Source organism: Styela clava, chromosome 9 (genome assembly GCF_964204865.1).
Source record: "Styela clava chromosome 9, kaStyClav1.hap1.2, whole genome shotgun sequence".
Lineage (NCBI taxonomy): Eukaryota > Metazoa > Chordata > Ascidiacea > Stolidobranchia > Styelidae > Styela > Styela clava.
Genome location: NC_135258.1, coordinates 2,983,531 through 3,005,386, shown reverse-complemented (window position 1 = coordinate 3,005,386; position 21,856 = coordinate 2,983,531). Strand labels below are relative to the sequence as shown.

Here is a 21,856-nt window from a genome sequence, read left to right as displayed (position 1 = left end):
AGTCTACTAGCCATTCCATTGTACCGAAAACCATTCTTGTGAGGAAGTATTCAAAGGTACGACGGGGAGGTGTTTCGCAGCGACTAAAATGAATTGGATCCTCGCGATATACTGTTATGCCGCGGGCCTGGGTGTCAGCGGAGATCCTGGACGCCTACCGGCTTGTTTTATCTGTTTATCAGCAAACCTAGCTCAACTGATTTGACTAAAACAAATTAATGTTACTATTCACAGTTTCACAACGCAAATATATTCAAGAGTCCTTGGTGAACGAGCCTAACCTATGCAAAAGGTTAAAGCTCGAATTATGAAGAATTGGCTAAGAAGTAAATAGTATGCAAAAATACAAGAATGCAATCGCAGAGCTAATCGTGCTATTGTTGCCCCGGACGACATGATAGATGCAAGCCAATTAGAATGAAAAAAGTTAAATCACCATATAGAAAAATCGTTACAGGAATTTCAGATTCGGGCAAGAAAATTGCAAAATATACACACTATACACTGTCACATGGATAAAGAAAACAATTTCAAGATTTATTTTATATTGACAAGAAAAGTGGAAAACATCATTCACATAGATCAAACTTGCGATGACAAGCCTGGCTCTCCTAAAACGTGGTCGAAAGTACTGACTTCTGTATGTGTTTACAAAATCTGAACAGTGGTTCTCATACTTTAAATCGCCCCCTTCTTAGAATTTATAAAGTCTCACTCCAAATCCACAAAAAAAATTGCTAACAATGAGCTACAAATAACAGATTCAATGCAAAAGTATGTTTTCTTTAAGAAACAGGTTGAAAATATTCAAAATAAGGCGGGCAAGATCAAATATTTAACAGCCTCTCACAAATTTTTTTTACGAACGCCTTATGGGGCGCGCCCACCGATTAAAAACGACTGCTCTAGAATGACTTTATTAATGTCTTGCCATTTCCCCCACCACTCCATATCACTCGGCACAAGTTTCCCCATTGTTTACATCGAAAATAAACTTTCATATTATTTTTTTTGTGGAATACTTTTCACATGTTTTGCAGCAGTAAGGTTTTATCCAATGTGAATTTTCATATGCTCATTCAAGTTGCTAGATTGTGAAAAACATCTGCCACATATCTCACAGGAGTATGGCTTATCACCTGAATGGATTCGCATGTGTCTGTTCAAATGACTTGCTCGTAAAAAAAACATTTTCCACAAGTTTCACAAGAATGGCCTCTCATCAGTATGCATTCTTCTGAAATGTCGATCCAGACCAGCTGTTTGTGTAAAACATCTGCCACATAATTTACAGGAATATGGCTTCTCTCCTGTACCTCTCCTTTTTACTCAATTCTTATATATTCAGTTTCAATAGGGCATGTGTGGCCTGTATATACTCTTTTAACCCTGTTATCACTAGTCTAAATTTGTGCAATTTTTTAATAAACATTAATATAAATAAAACTGTTGCCCAAAAATTTTAAAAATGTAGCTAGTTTGATGATGATAATATCCCTAGATGAACCTATTGTTACTGTACCAGCCATCAGAATGCAAGAATGCAGTTATTTGTCTTGTTAATAGATGGTTAATACTAAGTATTGCCATCATAAAACCTCCACAATGTGTGCTTCCCGATTACTGACTTGAAATGTTCGAATTGATTTGCATTGATGGAACTATCGTTTTCTATGGATACTAAATTGCTCTTTTTCCCTTGTGTACTCTCTCTAAATATATACTGCCAATAATAACTTGTCAGTCATGACCACGCATGATATATACCCTCGGCATTAGGAGAGACACCCTTTTTCATCGCAATATGAAGGCTAGAGAAATATCGGGTCGTGAGGATATTTCCGCTTTATGTAGATAATATTGGCCGAAAACAATTCGAATCGTTTTTGATCCGATTTCGAATATTCAGTTCGCTGGACATCACGAACTCCATGTAATTAGGTACATTTTTTAGTATGCCTTCCGAAATCTAATTCATTTCTTTCTCTCTGTGTACCCCTCATCCTTACTAGATTAGGAATAAATGCCAACAGATACACTCTGGATTGAAATAAAGGGCATTTATTTATTTATTAATAGTGATTATTTGTTCAGCAAACTGTAAGGTACTATTTATAAAGAATGATATAATAAGCAATTTCATTATAAGCACTATGAATATAATATTGTAATCAAATAGTCACATTATCAAGTTTTCCATCTTTGTATCATATTTTTCTTGCCGTTGCATGTCTTAATAGTGTAAATTTTCTGCCATTTGTCGCACCAAGTTTTTCTGTATGTATATTTCAAGCAAAGTGATTTGTACATGTTGTCATTTGAAGCCCAATTGAATTTAATGTATCTTGGCAAAGTATGAAATCATCCGAGACTGGACTGGAGAATTTGCTTCATGATTAATTTTCAAGGTCCTCGATCTTCCCCTAATCATACATGTATTAACTGTTATATCACTCCAATTATCGCTTATTTCAAGCCTCAGGCAGTTACCGTATCCACTGGTATGTTCTGGCTTCTATCTTTCAGTAGAAATTTTTGATGTGACGAACAATATTCAACCAGCTTAATACATAAGTATTGTATTTATTAGATAGTCTCCTACATTGCATGCAAAACAAAAAAATGTTATGAAATTGACCTACTAGGAGTCAAACCCCAGACCTAAAAGCTGAAAATGCCATTGCTTCAACCATCTTATAGCCTAATCTCAAAAATATTCTGTAAGAGTTCTGGTCAACTCTCCAATGAGTATCTTTTTTATTTTATTTCTTATTTATATACATTTAACTGTGAATCGTAATAGTGAACTTGGGGGGAGCTGACTCCGATGACCTTATGGTCGTATCGCTCCCCCCAGTCTATACCGAATTAACTTTGTGTATATTGTATATACTATTTTGTATACCATTGTTCGTTTACAGTTGACAAAACAATAAATCTCTCTCTCTCTGTATGAATTCGAATATGGGCATTCAGAGTGCTGGATCTTGCAAAACATCTACCGCATATTTTACAAGAATATGGTTTCTCTCCTGTATGAATTCTCATATGCAAATTCAGAGTACTAAAACGTGTGAAGCATGTGCCACATATTTTACAGGAATGTGGCTTCTCTCCTGTATGAATTCGAATATGGGCATTTAGAGTGCTGGATCTTGCAAAACATCTACCGCATATTTTACAAGAATATGGTTTCTCTCCTGTATGAATTCTCATATGCAAATTCAGATTACTAAAATGTGTGAAGCATGTGCTGCATATTTTACAGGAATGTGGTTTTCCTTCTGTATGAATTTGTATATGACGTTTCAAATCACTTGGCTGTGGAAAACATTTTCCACATATCTCACAGGAGAATGGCCTCTCATCAGTATGCATTCTTCTGAAATGTTGATCCAGACCAGCTCTTTGTTTAAAACATCTGCCACATAATTTACAGGAATATGGCTTCTCTCCCGTATGGATTCGGATATGGGCATTCAGAGTGCTTGATCTTGCAAAACATCTACCGCATATTTTACAAGAATATGGTTTCTCTCCTGTATGAATTCTTATATGCAAATTCAGATTACTAAAACGTGTGAAGCATGTGCCGCATATTTTACAGGAATGTGGTTTCTCTCCTGTATGAATTCTCATATGCAAATTCAGATTACTAAAACGTGTGAAGCATGTGCCGCATATTTTACAGGAATGTGGTTTTTCTTCTGTATGAATTTGTATATGACGTTTCAAATCACTTGGCTGTGGAAAACATTTTCCACATATCTCACAGGAGAATGGCCTCTCATCAGTATGCATTCTTCTGAAATGTTGATCCAGACCAGCTCTTTGTTTAAAACATCTGCCACATAATTTACAGGAATATGGCTTCTCTCCTGTATGGATTCGGATATGGGCATTCAGAGTGCTGGATCTTGCAAAACATCTACCGCATATTTTACAAGAATATGGTTTCTCTCCTGTATGAATTCTCATATGCAAATTCAGATTACTAAAACGTGTGAAGCATGTGCCGCATATTTTACAGGAATGTGGTTTTTCTTCTGTATGAATTTGTATATGACGTTTCAAATCACTTGCATTTTTAAACTCTTTTCCACATAATAATTGCTTTTCTTTTGACATTCCAGACTGTCATTCAGTTAAATCGAAAGATATTTAATCTGTGAACTATAGCAATCTAATAATGTGGTATAGTAAAATATTTTGAACTACGTTTGAACATGCAAATAAGAATGATCAAAAGAAAATCTGGTGATGAAATGGTACGGTATATAATTTTGTGAATAAAGCCCAGACATCCAAAAACTGTGGAAAAAATTATCACTGAACTGAGATACCAAAAAATCAATAACAATATACAGGTTTATTCTAATAACTTGATATTCGGGAATAAAAATAAGTTCGAAACTCTTAGAATTTCATTGAGCTGGGAAATAAAGAGAAAACACTACTGAAGTTCGAAGACAGCAGTTTATACTAGGAATATATAAACATATATCACTGCTTGATTAAAGTTCATATCAATTATTTGCATGCACCTGCAACAAAAACAGGTAAAATGTCCATCTCCTTATCCAACTTGCATGATCAGATCGCGTAATTGGCTCTCTTCCTTCCGGGTATAGGCCAGACTGGATTCCATGACAGGTGCACGCCCGAGGGCGCTAGCGCTCCGCAAAAATGCACGTGACCGAATTCAATTTTGCACGCCGAAAATTTGCAATTGCTCACCAATGTAAATCGGTTTAAATGGTTTTAAAATCAATATTCCAGTAATATAAAAATGCCAAAATATTATAACTCCACAATTGTCGAATAATACTAGCTTGCAAGATTTGGTCTGATCGAAAAATGCGAAGCAAAAAAGACGATATCGTATTGAATGATAGAAATCCCGTGAGAATAGCTATGGACGAAAAGATCGCCTCCGCACAAACGCTGGTCAGGTACGGCTCTGATTCAGCGTATTTTTCATACAATAATTATACACGGATGTACTGAACCAAAGTGACTATAAACCAAGTGAGGACAACCATTGGTAACGTTTATAAGCGCTCGTGTGACGTCACACCAGCCATTTTGTGTCCAGAGTTCTATCGCTGTATGATCCTAACTAAGTGATTTAAACCTGCGATCGTTGAACAGCTGATTAAAAAAAACGATGCTCGATAATTCGGACCAAACTTTCGCAGCGGCAAAACGAATGAACATTCTTCTGAAAATTTAATTATCCGCAGATGTTTCTCAGATAATTCGGCTCGGCGGTATGGTCAGCATATACGAAGTTAAGGTTGAAGTCATCCAACTTCACTCGATAAATCAACAACCCGATAAGACCAAAATATTAAACGAAAAGATACACATTTTAATATTAAATTATTATAAAATTCCTGGTGTAATTATCGCTACTTGCACAGAACCTATTTTAACAAACTGACAGAACTACAATACAACTTATACTACAGAAACTTGCACTATTTTCGCGGTACATGTCATGATATTAAAATATGCGTATCGCAAATTTTCAACAAGGTGTACATTGCCAAAATAATATCCAAAAAATATACTACATGCATGGAATGAAGGATAACGGCGTATATCAAGTTTACAAGAACATATAATAATCTGTAGTGTATAAAATAATATATTATTTATTTGACTTGAGCTCTTGCCGCAGGTCTACTGGCATACCGTTTTCAATAATTTTATTTGTCTCCTCTTTTACGTGAATATTTAACCTTAAATTGAGAAAACGTTTCAAAATTTTAAAAGCGATATTGTAGCAAGATGGGAAATTATATTTCAAGCAACTTTATCTGTCAGAAAAGTAACAGGCGAACATATATTAAGAAAGGCATTAATATTTGCGCGAAATATAGTTTATACTTCGCGCAAAAATACGATTGCTTTTTTGGATGGGTGGCATAAATATTGGGTAAAACTATCAATTTTCAAATATTTATCAGGTGTGTATGACCTGAAAAGAGTTAGTAACGATTGTGAGCATTCATCGGGATTGACACTTTCCATAGAAACAAACAAACAATTTAAACCCCGTGTCTTTATAGGGTTCCCCCGAAAACATCAAGGCTAATTTTTCACTGTTGGATATCGATAAAATTACAATTAAGTTTTATCAACGAGAACGTAGAATCACGCTAGATCACCTGGTAAATATTTTACATTTTTCGACGCAAAAGAATCGAAATATCCTGCCAATAATGGGTTGATAAGAGATGCAACACCAGTCGCGGCGGCTGGTTTTTAAATTTTGTACCTTATAATGTACATGCTGCGATGAAATTCATTGGGCCGCACAATGTGCTAGCCATGAGATCGTTTACATTCTATAATTTTTGGAGCAACTGTTGCAACAGCTCGTTAAATTAAGAAACATTTTTCCGAGAAAATTCATTTCATCAGCTTCTGGAATGATTAATGTAAAACGCAGGCTTTAAACTTTCGGCATGGTGTGAACAGGTATCATAATACCAGTTCAAATAGTACCTGATTTAAACGTATGCATTAGGTTAATGACGTTTCACACTTGCGAAGGAAAGCAATATGTTTTTTTCATACAGAACGTTGCGACGTAATTGCGTAACGAAGTCTTCCGTGATCCCTCGTCTATTGCAACAAGCCGATATCTGTCTTCGTAATTTGTTATATGTCTTTTTTTTTATTTTTTCATATCGTATATTGGTTTTGCATGACGAAAATAAAATCTGAATCTGAAGTAATTAGGTAACGTTGTTGTTTTACTCGAGTTTGCGCAGTGAACATGTCAGGAATTGGAGAACATTGAATGAAATAGCTTATACAATTTTACTGGTGCACGATAAATTCTATCTAATGTCGAAAGCTATCTTTAACCTCTGCAAATGTGTCGATGTCATATTAGGTTAAAACAAGAACAAATCGAAGTTTTTGTTATTTAATTCAAACGCTTTTCAAAAAAAATTCACGATTTTCAATTTTGCAGATTTTTGTATGATAATCGCAACATTTTATCTCCATCTCATAATTATAATCAGTCTCCTAGATTGTCTTTCAAACAATATAAAACTTATCTGCATCTAATATAAGGTTCGTGAGTTATGAGGTTTCAAAGTTGCATAACTCACACGGGATGATAAGATAACTATCGCAACTTTCACGAAACCGCACGATACCAGGCAAATGATTCCACGAGGCAAATAGCAAAAGAAAAATGATGAAATTACCCCAATTAAATGCAAAACAATAAAAAATCTTCAAACAAATTGACGAACGAGACGTTCTGGCGAAGCTAAAACAAATCGACGCTGTCGCGTTCCCCCGATTTTTTGGACACAAAATGACGTCCGATATGTATCATTGCACTCGGTGTCTCCACTTGGTTTATAGTCACTTTGTACTGAACAGTACCGGTATCTAGGGTCGCACAAACACTCTAAAAATTAGTGACGAAGTATAAAAATAATGTTCGGGGTCAAAAGTCAAACGTCCATTTTGCTGTAATTTGACGTATTTTTTATCCATTAATTATACGTAAAAACACTCCCAAAATTAATTACAAAGTATGTCCATTTTGCTCTGGTTCAACGTATTTTTTTATCCAATAATTTTACGCGGATGTACTGATCAGTACCGGTATCCAAAGTCGCACAAACACTCTCAAAATTAGCGACAAACTGTAAAAATAATGTTTGGGGTCAAAGGTCAAACGTCCATTTTTGCACTGATTCAACGTATTTTTTATCGATACCGGTAATTTTACGCAGATGTATTGAGAGGTATCTAATGTCAAAGTCAGTTGCACGCGGGCGCAGTTGTTTTGCACGCCGTGAGCTATAATTGCACGCCAAGAATTCTTATTTGCACGCGGGAATTTCAGATTGCACGTCCGATTTCTCGTTCAAAAAGCATGAAATCCAGACTGGGGTATAGGTATGTAAAATTCCATCATAACCGTGTAACGCCAAGAAATAAATTTTTAATCAACAAATCAGATTCCCAACGCCAGATGCAATCTTGTGCCAAAGGGGGATGAAACTAGCCTAGAAAGCCACGCCCACATTAATAAAACAAACAAAGTTATTCGCGTTACGAGTTTCTGCAGCTTCACGCTCCATTGCGGTCACTTGATTTGCTCGGGGACTGGTGATGACGGTGGTATGTGTAAAAAATATCTCGCTGTATATTCTCAGCTCAGCAGCCTATGGTATTTCATTAGGTTGGTTCAGTACTTCAATGTGGATAAAATATCAAATGCCGGTTGTCCATCTTGAGCTCTGTCTCTATAGTTTAATCCAAGATAGATTCGATTTACCGTTGGCTTCAACTAGTAATTTCCTCTTCAAGACAACGTAGGTACAGCAGGTGACTTGGCGTTCTATGAAACACCTCAATACTGCAATATTCTACCCGATTATCGTAACCTAGGCCCTAGGCTACTTTATTTCTTATGTTCTGTGAGTCCGGTACTGGGTTACGATCTTTTTAGTTACATACCCCCTAGTCTATAGGGATATAATTCTACTATTATAACTCACGACTAACATACCAGCACTATAGTACTGTATTCACCAAACTCTAAAAGTCAGAAAATTCCGATTCCTTTTTTCAAAGTCAACTCGTTTTTTCTTTTAGGCTACTTTTTTTTAGAGTTGCATAATTTGTATTATAGGCTATTTATTTACATCACTCATCAACATAAGTAATCGATGATGCGTTCCACAATGCGATAGTGTCAGTGGATCTTGCACCCTGTTTTTGGCACCATCCAAGCGATTTTGTTCCGGTTAAAAAGTTATATGAGCAGACAAAATTGAAAAAAATGTGATTGGTCTGCAGGCTGATCCTGATATTAAACACCTGTATTTATGTGACGAATAAAATTCGTGAAGGGCACTTGGAAGAAATGACATTCAAAAAAGTAACTTCAAGATTTTAATTTTATAATAAAAGAGAGGAATATCCAACAAAGCCTCACAGTCGCGTCCTAAAATTGGTGCAATACCCAAGATGAACGCCAACTTTGAATAGATCTTCTCCAAAAAAGAGGGAAGTAGCTGAAAAAATATGTCATAAAAATTGAATTTTGAATTTTTTTTATTTTCAGGCAGAGATATTAGTGTGGAGAAAATTGTAGTGGAAGATCATTGCAGCCACTGTCCATATTTTACCAAATGTGGTCAAATACTTACAATTGTTGCTGAAGAAAAGTCCTGAGTGATCAAATGTTATCCTTCAGCTGTGATGCAGTTAGCGTTATTCCTCACACTCGAACATTCCAGAGTATTCCAGGTTTACTATACCCTCTAGTCTGTCGGGAAATTATTTGATAGATTCACAGCCAAAGAAATGGATAAAACGAAAGGTGTGGTGCTTAATATTTGTCTGGATTTGAGTATGTTTAGATACCATAATTTTACGGACCATATGACTAACTGGCAAAAATTGCTTATATTGGGTTTTTATTCATACATAAGGCTATAAAACGCAAATGTTTTCTAAGCAATATTGGTTTTGAATGTAGGCAATAAAGCCCTAACTGATACATACATTGTGCGCACCAGCTTAACAGGCGCTTGATCGATTTCAATTCCAATTATTGACCCTGTTTGATTGAAATTCATGTAATCAATAATGTGATATCCTAATATTACACACCTGTTCCCTATGTTTTCCAGATTTACTGGATTCAAGTTCTATCATATTGAATGACGATGAGGTCCATATAATCCAATACAATGCTGGGTTTATTTTACAAAAAATGCAAAAACGATGCTAAGACTCGGAAGACTGCAAAAGAATCCAGTCATTATTTAATCCAGAACCGGACTGTTTGATAACTCTGACTCTATGATTGCAGTAATGCAGGAAACAGAATATGGACGCCTAACCGTACCATTGCCCAGTGTCCAAGCTGCTCAAAATTGAATTTAGATTAAACTATGCTCATGAAGGTGTTACAGCCACAGTTTTTGAAAATTTTAATATAGAAACCTTTGCTGCTGGACATCTTGGAAAAATAAGGTGCCATCAAACAGAATTTATCCCTACGAAAACTGCTTAAAAAATAAATGTAGATGAAGAGCATGATCTCTTTTCACTTTATTTTGCAAGGTAGTGCGTTTAGATGTGATTCCAGTTTTATTTTTAATACTTTAGCAGTAATTAAACAAAGCAATCTATTTTTCATAACAAAATTTTCATTGCAATATAGTATATTTTCATGACAATAGGCAATGTAAGTTGCATAATAAAAATACAGCATATCTAGAACTGTTTGAGTTGTCCCAGCGACAGATGATTCCAGTTGCGTATTCCTGGAATGAAAATTATTTTCAAGCCAAATCATACGCTCACCAATGCTATGGAATGGTCGGAGCACTTTTTTAGGCACTCCCTTAGTATGTGTACCAAGATAGCGCACAACCTGGTACACATATTACGGGAGCACCCTTTTTTATATTCAAAATTTAGCCAAGTATTCATAATATCAAACCATTTATCCATAGACAATGCTGACCAAGAGCTCTGGCCCACCTCTCTGCTGCATCAATCTTGCAGCAGTCTTAGATAGCACCTGGGCTGCATATTTGACACACACTTTTAGGTAGCTTTGTAAGCACAAGTGGGATTTCGTCAATTTGCAGGAGCGGAACTTTTCGGATGAAAAAGAAGGGTACTGCACGAAAATGGTCATCTTTTTTAATAGGCGAATTCCACCGCGTACTGTTTTGAGTAAATGAAATGATCAGAACCATTGAAACATGTATATGGGAAAGTTAACCTCAAATTATTTAACTCATGGAACATTTTACGGTTTGCACTAAGTCCATCTGTAATGAGCCCCAAACCCACTTCTCCAACACTTTCCCAGAAAATGCTGGCGAGATGGTCTGCGCGGATAACGTCAAGGGCTTTGAAAACTTCCCAATCAAACCATGTGCATAAACTTGCAGTGCATTGTGTGCAGGAACTTTTTCTTGACTCTCCCAAGTCAACAAAGCCATCATATCATATCCAACCATCATATCTTATTTTGAATTGTAGACAATATTTTCTTTGACTAAAAAGATGAAAAAGGTTTGTCTTCAAATATTTTGAATCGAAGTTATGTCAGGTTTTGAACCAAATTTCGCACATTACAGTTTGTTTACTAATAATAATTGTACAACTATAAATTTGGGCACTCCTCAACTAATTTTGTTCGCCTACTTTACATCAATTTGTGTAAAGGAACTGAAACTTATGGACAGGTGTATGTATATTCAATTGGCTATGTGTCCCTGAGCTCGTAATAGAAGTGAAACAAGGGAAATCTTCAAAACACTGTTCCCATTTTTTCCCAGATGAAATAAATATTTCACAATTTAGTGATCTAAAATAATGATAGAAGAAATTTCCTATTATTGCTCAAAGGAAGTGCCCACATAGCAGTGTTGTTATGTCATTCGCAAGATGATACTGTTAATGGAAATAAAATTAGAAGGTATTACGCTCAGACAAACAAGCTGAAATTACTGATTCAAGTACTTTGTTAGTGAAAAAATTGTAAAATTTTCAAGGTATTAACATGATGATATCAACACCAGTGGTGAACATTGTGAATTCTTGAAACAGATGATTAGAAAAATATGTAATACCTTAAATCAAGCAATCTAAGCTGTGGAGGCCCTTGTTCGAATTAGATCTCGAAAAGGACACTTCAAAATGTTGACTCGTTGTGGGACTGGAATTACTGCTGCCAGTTATCCCCTCACAAATGATCGATGTTCAAATAATATGCAGGATATTTGATAAAGTTGTTTCTTTTACATTAATATTATTTAGGACTTCCGATGTTACACTAGTCCAGCCATGATAAATTGCACCGATCTCCAACTCTGAATCAATGTTTATAGCTAAACTTGATTGCTCTGCAGCTGATTAGGGCTTGAGAAAAAATTGAATATTGTCTTCTAAATCCTGGTATTGCCAGTTGGAAGGTGAATAAGTTGATGCACTTTTTTCAAGTCTTGCAAATTTTTATGACATATTTTTTCAGCTACTTTCCTCTTTTTTGGAGAAGATCTATTCAAAGTCGGCGTTCATCTTGAGTATTGCACCAAGTCAAAGACGCGACTGTGAGGCTTTGTTGAATATTTCTCTCTTTTTTTATTTAAAATTACAATCTTGAACATACTGGAATGCAACAACGATTACTCATGTTGATGAGTGATGTGAATAAATAGCCTATAACAGTATAATACAAATTATGCAATTCTAAAAAAAGTAATACAAAAACGTAAAGAAGAGATAAAACGAGTCGACTTTGAAAAAAAAAAATTGGTACTTTTGGTGTTTAGTAAATCTGTGAATACTACCTGACTATAATGCTGGTATGTTGGTCGTAAGTTATAATAGTAGAATTATATCTCCTAGAATGAAGGCTGTGTAACTAAAAAGATCGTAACCCAGTACCGGACTCACAGAACATAAGAAATAAAGTAGCCTAAGCCCTAGGTTACGATAATCGGGTAAAATATTTCAGTATTGAGGTGTTTCATAGAACGCCAAGTTACCGTACCGTACCTGCGTTGTCTTGAGGGGGAAATACTAGTTGAAGCCGAAAAGTAAATCTAATCTATCTTGAAATAAACTAAAGAGACCGAGCTTAGGATGGACAACCGGCATTTGATTAAAGTATTGAACCAACTTAATGAAATACTAGGCCCATAGACTGCTGAGCTAAAAAATATACAGCGAGACATTTTGTGCACATACCACCGTCTTCACCAAGCTCCGCGCAAATCAAGTGATCGCAATGGAGCGTGAAGCTGCAGAAACTCGAAACGCGAATAACTTTGTTTGTTTTATTAATGTGGGCGTGGCTTTCTAGACTAGTTTCATCCCCCTGCGTATTACTGTATGTCTAGTAACGCGTGGCTTCCAATACACTACCTTTACTCAAAGCAAACGACTTCAGCTAATAGTGGAGTAGTAGCTTTCCACCAAAGCTCTTCCATTATTTTACTCAATTCAGCCTGCACAATTGGGGTATACCCTTTTAGCCTCAAAGCAGGCCGAATGTTAATTACATGTAATTTTTATTCCGCGATGTTGGTTGTTCAACTTTGGCTTCTCTTCCCCAGTGAAATGTGTATTAAATAATACTCTTTTGAACTTTCGTCTTTGTTGTGTCGTGAACTCGAAGAATAGACGATGTTTGTAGATATTCAAAATGTATTACAGAAACACATAGTCATTGACTGAACGAACCATCAACAAAAGAAGAATGGCGAGAGAGAAACCAAGGTCACCCATGCATGAAATAATGGGAGCCATAATACATTATGCCACATTTCCCCCTTTGAAAAAGAAATATGTACATAAGCAAAGTACAAAGCAATATAAGCAAGCATAAATCACATTTGGTAATCTCTATGCCATTTTGGAGATACACGCATTCTAGAACTTTTACGAGGCAATTCAGAATTAACAGTGTCAGAATCATCATTAGCAGTGTTATCAACATCAGGTATCACAGTATCCTTAGAATCAGGTAAAGCATCATTTTGTACAGGGTTAGGATTAGCACATGAAGAAATTTTGGATTGATTCCATATACGACCATCACTTGTAGAATATGTAGCAGGACCATCCGACCATGATCACTAGTAATTAGGGCTGGGCATTTTCGAATACCTGATGATTTCAGAATCGAATCGAATATTTTTTTCGAATCGAATCTCGAATACTTGGAAGGTATGAAATTGTATGTAAATTTCTTAGTATTTTAGGTCCTTCAGACACATAAATTACTGAAAACATAGAATACATCACTGACAATAAAAAAAAAACGTTTTCATCAATACCTCAATACAGAAAAGAGTCATAAGTCAGCATTGTGTTAAAAAAATATGGCTTCAATGAAAAAAAAAATTGAGAAATTTACCTCGACCATTGGCGGAAAGAGTAAAACAAGATGGCGGCGATTCGAAAATTTGCTCCAAACCGATTCGAATAATTTACTATTCGATTCGATTCGAATATTCGATTCGAAATGCCCAGCCCTACTAGTAATATGTACAGGTTCTCCGAACTTCATGTGTTCGTGTGAAGCAAGATTCTTGAATTGAATAGTATAGGCCAGTGGTCGGCAACCTTTTTTCAGTGACGGACCGGTAAAGCCTGACCAAAATTTTGGCGGACCACCTTTATATAACTTACAGACGAACTGATGTAATTTAATAAATTATATGCGCTAGAATAGTTATGTTAACAATACATTCAAAAACGAAGGTATACCGTGCTTCTTACGTTCGTCCTACTTAAATATTTCGTTTTTGTAGTTGTTAATTTTGAAAACCTGACTTTACATACTGGTAACAATGCTATTAGGGCATTGTACGTTTTTTGTGTCACCTTTCTGCGGACCCGTAGCAATCTTCCCGCGGCCCGGTGGTTGCCGACCACTGGTATAGGCTATTCTTTACTTGCATTTTGTTTCTTCATAACATGTTCATACACTTTTTTACTGGACCAGTCTTTCATCATATTATGAATTCCAGGAATATCAAGACCGGTTCTTTTTGTCTATTGTGTAGCAGAACAGAAGGAGAATGTCCAGTATATATAAAATAGTTGAATTGGATCTATCAACACAGCTGTACATTCAGTAGAGCAGTTTTCCCAGCATTTCCGAATACAGCATTCCAACGTTCAATTTTACCCGATGCTTGAGGATAGTAAAGTGAAGAGTAACTATGTTTAATATTTCTCTGACGTAAAAATTCTTCAAACATTTGTGATCGAAATTGTACACCATTGTCACTGACAATTTAATTGCAGTAACCTTCTTTGCAAAAAACAGTTTTCAAGAATTTTATCACAGTGGGTGTATCCACTTTCGAAGTAAACATAACTTCAGGCCATTTGCTGTAGTAATCAATAAATGTAATAGCAAAACGACATTCAGCAGGAGCACTTTCATTCGGACCAACAATGTCAATACCCAGCTTTTGCCAAGGTTGTTTAGGCGAAGGAACAGGTTTCAATGAATGAATACAGGTTTAGTAGATTTATCATGAGTATTGCAGACAGAGCAATGACGAATCATGTCTTCAACTTGTTTATACATACCATTCCACCAGTATAGATCACGTAATATTTGTTTAGTAGAAACAATTCCTTGATGTGTCATGTGTGCAAGGTTAATCCACTTTGTAGTCAGAGCATTAGAAACAAGGATTCATTCACCTCGAATTATCAATTCTTTGTAAACTGTTAGCTCTTCACGTACATAGTAAAATGTTTGTAGAATCAACATCTTTTTTGTAATGCCTTCCATTACAAATGTAAACTTTCATTTTAGAGAGTATAGCATCATTACGTGTAACTTCTTGTAATTCAAATAATGAAATGGATAAATCAGTATTCGTAGTATTCAGAAAATTACACACAACATCATCTTCGCAATCAGCATTTTCAGTAGAATTCAAAGGTAATCTGTATAATTGCAATGTAGCAAACAAGCATTCTATCGAGCATTTCTCATCGATTGTCGAGTATTTCCTTGAGATGTAAGCAAAGTAGAAATAGCTTGATGATGAGTTTGCAGCTCAAATTTTCCCATCAACCCATTTTACAAGCGCCAACTCGCAAAAGCACTCTTAAAATAGCCTCGAAAATTTTGCAATGGTATGTAATTATGGGAAGAATTTAGGTCGGGGAAAGGTCCATATATAAAAAAAACTACAGTATGGCATGTTAGTAGTTGGTATATCCCAAGTCGTTGGTATATGCATATGATAATCTAATCAGAAACAGGATAGCCCTACCGTGTTTCCCCGAAATAGAACCTACCCTGAAAATAAGACCTAGCTTGAATTTTAAGGAATGATTTTAATATAAGCCCTCCCCTTAAAATAAGACCTAGTCAATAACGCGATTTTTTTAACTGGTCGATAGCAAGAAATCTCTTCCATACGTTATAAATGATTAATCTAAAACGTGTGAGAGAGGAAAACGTGTCATTTAAGTAAATGGATATCGGTTTCAATATTTTTTATATTTGAAAATCACCTAATTCTGTACTTTCTAATTCTGTTTTTGATAAATGAAATTATAAGACATTCCCCGAAAATAGGCCCTAGTGGTATTTTTCGAAAAAAAATTGAAAAAAGACACTGTCTTATTTTAGGGGAAACACGATAAATGCTACTACAAAAAGGTAATATTGTATTTTGAGGGACTTTGGAGTATGGTATTTTGGTACACCGTGAGCATAAAATTGGAACCCAGTTTATTTTTAGACGAAAACTCGTGAGTAGGTGAGTCATCGCCATATAGTGTCTGAATCGGAGGCATTATCATGGCCACTCAACCGTGGTGAGAGATCTCGGATATGCTTATCCATTTCTATACAAGTAGGTACGGTATATTGTATTCAGAAAATTATAATTTCGGCTCTCTTATTTATTATTAAGACAAGATTTTGTATGTGATGTTTATTCGAATGAGTGTATTGTGATGGCACTTTACGCAAAACAGAAATTGGCAGAGAGAAGGTTTGCATAGTTACCGTACCGTACCAGTATATCAATATACGGTACCATATCTGTATATAAAATATTGCTATTAGGTTACGGTACCTGGGTACCGGTACCGGTACCGTGAATTTGGAATGACTATTATCATTATATACCGTACCGGTACCGGTAGTTAGTAAATCTATAAGTTCAGCAAGAACGCTCGTTTTAGAATTTGTTGTACCGGGATAGGCTTTTCATGTTTATGCCATGGAGATAAGAGTTGATAAAATGACTTAATGCTGTAGAGATAGGATAGGATTTACAGGTACCGGCTCATTTTCTTTACAGTTTCCCGTCTAACCGAAAGCCAGCTTAATCATATCTTGGTGAACCATGGATTCTCTTAGAGCTGTACCGGTAATGTTACTGTACCCTACCAGTCCATGTCGGGTATGGGGTTACGGAAACGTGGATTTGTCTACGATGGCGAAGTGTTCAGCGCAATCTTCTCGCACATAACTATCCACACATGGAATTCAAACTTGCAAAACTAGGTCTCAACCAATGTTCCCTCTAATTTTTTGTAGTATGTGTGCGCAGAAATTTTAGTGTGTGCGCACTTTTTTGGAAATGACTGATATTTGTGCAAAAACCAATGAAGAAATTTCGGCGTTCTGACCGGGTAATAAGTGGGTCAACAACAAACTTTCTCAACCTGCCAACCGAGCACATTGTTACATTACATCGAATGTAAAATATCGAAAATGTAACAAATTTAAGATATTTTTGAAAACTTAAGAAATATCAGTTGTGAGGTTGAAAACTATATTTGTGTGTCTGTTACATTTATGCTTTTGATAAACTTTTTGATATTATAGGATTATGTTAACGTAACATAATAGTATTTAGATCACATACATTTTATACTAAATACGTCACTGGGATAACGTTACGTAAAAAATAGAGATTCCAGAGTTCGAAGATTTCGATTTCAAATATATGGATATATCAAATATTTTATAAATTATCAGCAAAGAACAGTGAATACTACTTTCAAACTGGTTTAAATATCCAACCTTTTAAAACTCATCAAACACGTGGAAAAACTAAATAATATTCATATATTTTGACTTATCAACACTATGCCTCCATTTGTGAGGGTAAAACTGGTTAAGACGGAGCCAGGACCTAATTTTGTTCAGAATGGGGAACCATTTGATCCGTTTGTTGCAGTGAACGTAAAGGAGTGTATTTTCCAAGAAGGTTTGTAATTATTTAGGTCTTTATTTATTTGTTATCAAATCTTTTGTCGCATTTTATATTGATTGGGGAGTCGAATATGTTAGGGTTTCTCAAAATCTTTCATTTAGTTTAATTATTACAGGATTGTAAGACTCATTAAACACAACGCAGGTAAAAGCTTCTCCACCTAAATTATTTCGACCTGTTGTCTTCGGTGTTATTCAGCCTCATCTTGAGACCGTTTCCAGTTGAAGCTTGTGCTGTCGTTGGCCCTTTTATCTTTACAATAAATTTATGCTAAAGTTTCATAACTATTTCTTGATAGATACATATATCCATGTTCCCATAAAACTAATGAGATTTCAAAGCTGCCACTGGTATGTTTGGAACTTCTATCATTTGAAAGACTAGAATCAGACCTTTCCCAGTTATCCCCCCTCACTAATATTACCCCGCCATGTTTAAATTAGGTCCCTAAAATTTTTCTGTTATGGTATTGCATGCTAATTTTTTAAATCATTGTACACTGTGTGAGGTAGTTAGTGGATATGGGGTTTGAACTCTATTTTTTCCAGTTACATAGTTAATTCCAATTGTATAGTTCTAATGCTCTAACTACTAGGCCAGTGTTTTACAATTCTTGTCTTTATTAAATTCCCTATTTCGCCTATTTTCCAACTCTTTTTTACTCCCCTAGTCTTAAAAACTATTCCATTTGTTCAATCTTTATTAGATCTTTAGCTGGTGTTATGCACAAGTCGTGCAAGTTTATTACATTTAGGTTTGCATAAATGAGTATTATATTAAATAAAGAAATAAAAAATGTTGGTAATTCTACCCAAATACGAAGCTAAATTGCCCCAAGAACGATAAAATCACTCTCTGGGAGGGCATTGGGTCTGGAAACATTGTACCCATATATGTAACAAAAAACGGCTTTTTTTCTTTATCCGGTTTCTTATTTTCTGATCTCATTTCTCCCAGGTCGTGGAAGTCAGTTAGTACAGAAGAAGAAAACTATTTATCCAGAATGGAATAGTTGCTTCGATTCACATTTGAAAGATGGCAGAGTTATACAGGTGAATATATCAGTTCTGTATTCTGTAGTATTCAGATATTTTACAATTCACTTTATTTAGAATGCTATTGTTATAATCTATATCCAGATTTTATCATTTTGTTGAATAAAACTGATTTCTAATCTCAATTTGATATCTGCCCCCTCCCCTTTGGTATGATATTATTCTCTGACCAGAGATGCGAAAAACTGAATAAAGTATTATTATAAATTTTGAAGAAATATTCTTGCTGGTATCGATGATGACGAAATGCTGTTTAAATTGCCATGTTCAACTGAGAACAAGTAAAAAATGATGTGTAGCCTTTAAGATTGAATTATATTGGAAGTTAGTTGAGCATGATTTAGACGGGCCACAGCACAGCAACTATTCTCTGTTTACCAAGATAATTAAACAGTATTGTTGTGACTGAGAAATAGGATTAAAAGCCCAAAATGATAATTTACATATCAATCCAAGAATTTATAATCAGGTAAAATATACTTCCAATCTCCACCCTTTGACATTTAACCCAAGAGGTGCGACTATCTATTCAGATTGTGACTCTACAAAGGCCAAACAAGATGCTGGCTGAGTGCAATATAGGATTACAAATACTTGCTGATAAATGTAAGAAACAAAGCATGGGAGGAGCAGGAACAGATGTTTGGGTGAGTTGTTGTATCCTACTGTGAAGGGATAGATGTTTTCCCAAGCAAAGATTTCCTCACCTAATTTAAATTTATGCCGCCTCTTATACACTGCTCTTGCTCAGACAAATAATCAAGCATGTGTGTAAACGATGCCTCAATATACGATCGTAGTTTTGAATGTTAGAGCAGCGGTTCCCAAACTATGGGTCGCGACCCACTGGTGTGGTGCAAAGGGAGTCTTAGTGGGTCGTGAAATGATGTAGAAAGCTTTGATTAATTATACTGGGTATTAGGATCGGTGTCGACTCGAATACGTAAATCTTCAAAAAAAATAAATAAAACTAAATTTAAATTCTAATCTCTTAAAGTTTCCTTTTGCCAATCTTCTCAGAGGAACAAAATTTGCTACACAAAGAATGACCATGTGAATTTTTTACGCATAGCAGTTTTGTACACTGTACAGCATGCACTTCTTACCGTGTTTCCCCGAAATTTAGACAGGATTTAGATTCATTTTTAAGAATAACTCTAGTTTTTTTTAAAGAGGCCTTTTGGGTTCATTTATCAAAAATAAAATTACATTGTAGAAAATCACGAAATTTTAATGAACATTATATAAAAACCGACATCCATTTTTTTTTATTTGTATTTCCTATACAAAAATCAAGTGACAAATATCATAATTGTGATATCACACAATCTTGAATAGTGGTGTGATCTTCACATTACCTCAGGTAATTGAACCTTTCCCTCCCACACATGTTAAATTTATTTTAAGGGTAGGGTTCAATTAAAATCATTTTAAAAATTCGAATTAGGTTTTATTTTTAAGCCAGGTCTTATTTTTGAGGAAACACGGTAGTTTTGCGATGATTAGCCATTGCTGTGTTCTGTGTTGTGTCAATTTGTTTCCTCCATCAATGTGTTAATAAATAGTGGGTCGCAACTCTAAAAAGTTTGGGAACCACTGTGTTAGAGTGTATTTTTTTGAAACCTCTCTAAAGTCAAATTGAAAGGAAGAAATCTGAAAAGCGTGAATTCAAATTAATTCGACACAAAATGAATTTTCATAACGTAATACATATATGTTGATAAAAAAGGAAGCACAACCAATGGGGACTATTTGTTTGAACTTGTGCTAGTTTGTTTATTTATACATATTATCTTATCATCATCCTTTTAGATTAGAGTTGACGCCTTGATAATTTTTTCATATTTTTCCTTTTTCTTTTCTTGCTCTATATATATATATCCACTTGTGTCCTTTCCATATCATGCCCTGATGAAGTTTTTCTGTATAGAAATTCAAAACGCCGGCAAATTACATCGTTTTGCTAACACCGGTTGTGCTTCATTTATTATCAACATGAGTTTACCTGGTGGCAATCATGCACTAGTCATACATATAAATTTAACACACATATAAATATAGGTAGAGTACCGCTGATCTGATCTATTTGCATATAATCCCACCCTTTTGACTTGTGTGGGATTTTGTGTGTACCGACGTTACAATTTGTTCTTCTTTTCTTTGTTTTTAAATTCTATATTTAGCTTCGATGTGGGCGTCTGGTGCGATGTAAAGTTATTCATGTAATGTTTCTGGTGATTGGACATAAATGAAATAAGTTTAATATTAGAGGAAAAATAACGTTTGGAACTTGTTCCCATCTCTTCTGTCTAATTTTATTATCATTCCAAACTTATTTTGTTCAATTCCTCCCAGCTATTTTGAAACCCTTTATTCTACCCTTACTATGCATGGAAAGCATTTTTTAGAATAAATCCCCCCTTTTGTACTGTTTAGGTGGTTTATAATGTGTGCATGAATAAGTGTTATAGTAACAATAAAAAACTGGAGAATATTAGTAATATTACAGCAAAATTTCTCCCCGGTTAGGAGTTAGGATACATGGCTTTAAATCTTCGGTCATGTATTTAGGAGTTTGAATGTTATATATGGAAACATTCAGCTGAAGTATATGGAGGTAACTAATTTTGTTCGCCTACTTTACATCAAGTTGTGTAAAAGGGACTGAAACCTATGGGCAGGGGATATTCACTTGGCTAACACAGATAGTACTGAACTTGTAATAGAACTAAAATAAGGAAAATCAGAATAGGATTATGACCTAACCCAAACTTGGTACACTTATTACGGGAGTACCGAAAAATTCAGCAGAAGTAGGGTAAACGTAAAGTACCTTTCTATATATAGGCTCGAGTCATCTAACGTAACACTCAAGGCTACTTGTTTATTGTGTCACCAATGTTATGCATTGTTCTTAGTATCACACAATGGCAGGGTTTTCCTTCTTTATTTTCGTATACCATTTTTCGCCTACTATTGGTTATTGGTTATATTGGATCAAATCCTATTTCAAGCCTGTCA

The 21,856-nt window shown here is 35.2% G+C and overlaps 2 protein-coding genes across 3 annotated transcripts in view; one reads left to right on the top strand and one right to left on the bottom strand.

The window, feature by feature from the left end:
- Window positions 1–412: 412 nt before the first annotated feature.
- LOC120339902 (uncharacterized) lies at window positions 413–4,918 on the bottom strand. Its single transcript, XM_078116052.1, has 2 exons — window positions 2,906–4,918; window positions 413–1,198 (listed from the first exon to the last, which is right to left on the bottom strand). The coding sequence occupies exons 1-2, from the start codon at window positions 4,126–4,128 to the stop codon at window positions 1,051–1,053; spliced, it is 1,371 nt and encodes a 456-aa protein (XP_077972178.1). The 5' UTR covers window positions 4,129–4,918; the 3' UTR covers window positions 413–1,050.
- Window positions 4,919–17,393: 12,475 nt separating this feature from the next.
- The window catches only part of LOC120329520 (protein kinase C delta type-like), a 48,317-nt gene continuing 43,854 nt past the window's right edge, over window positions 17,394–21,856 (top strand). For both annotated transcript variants that reach the window (XM_078116249.1, XM_078116250.1), the window contains exons 1-3: window positions 17,394–17,774; window positions 18,738–18,832; window positions 19,369–19,482. In XM_078116249.1, the coding sequence (XP_077972375.1) occupies window positions 17,654–17,774; window positions 18,738–18,832; window positions 19,369–19,482 (330 nt within the window). In that variant the 5' untranslated portion in view covers window positions 17,394–17,653. The remainder of the gene's footprint in view (window positions 17,775–18,737; window positions 18,833–19,368; window positions 19,483–21,856) is intronic.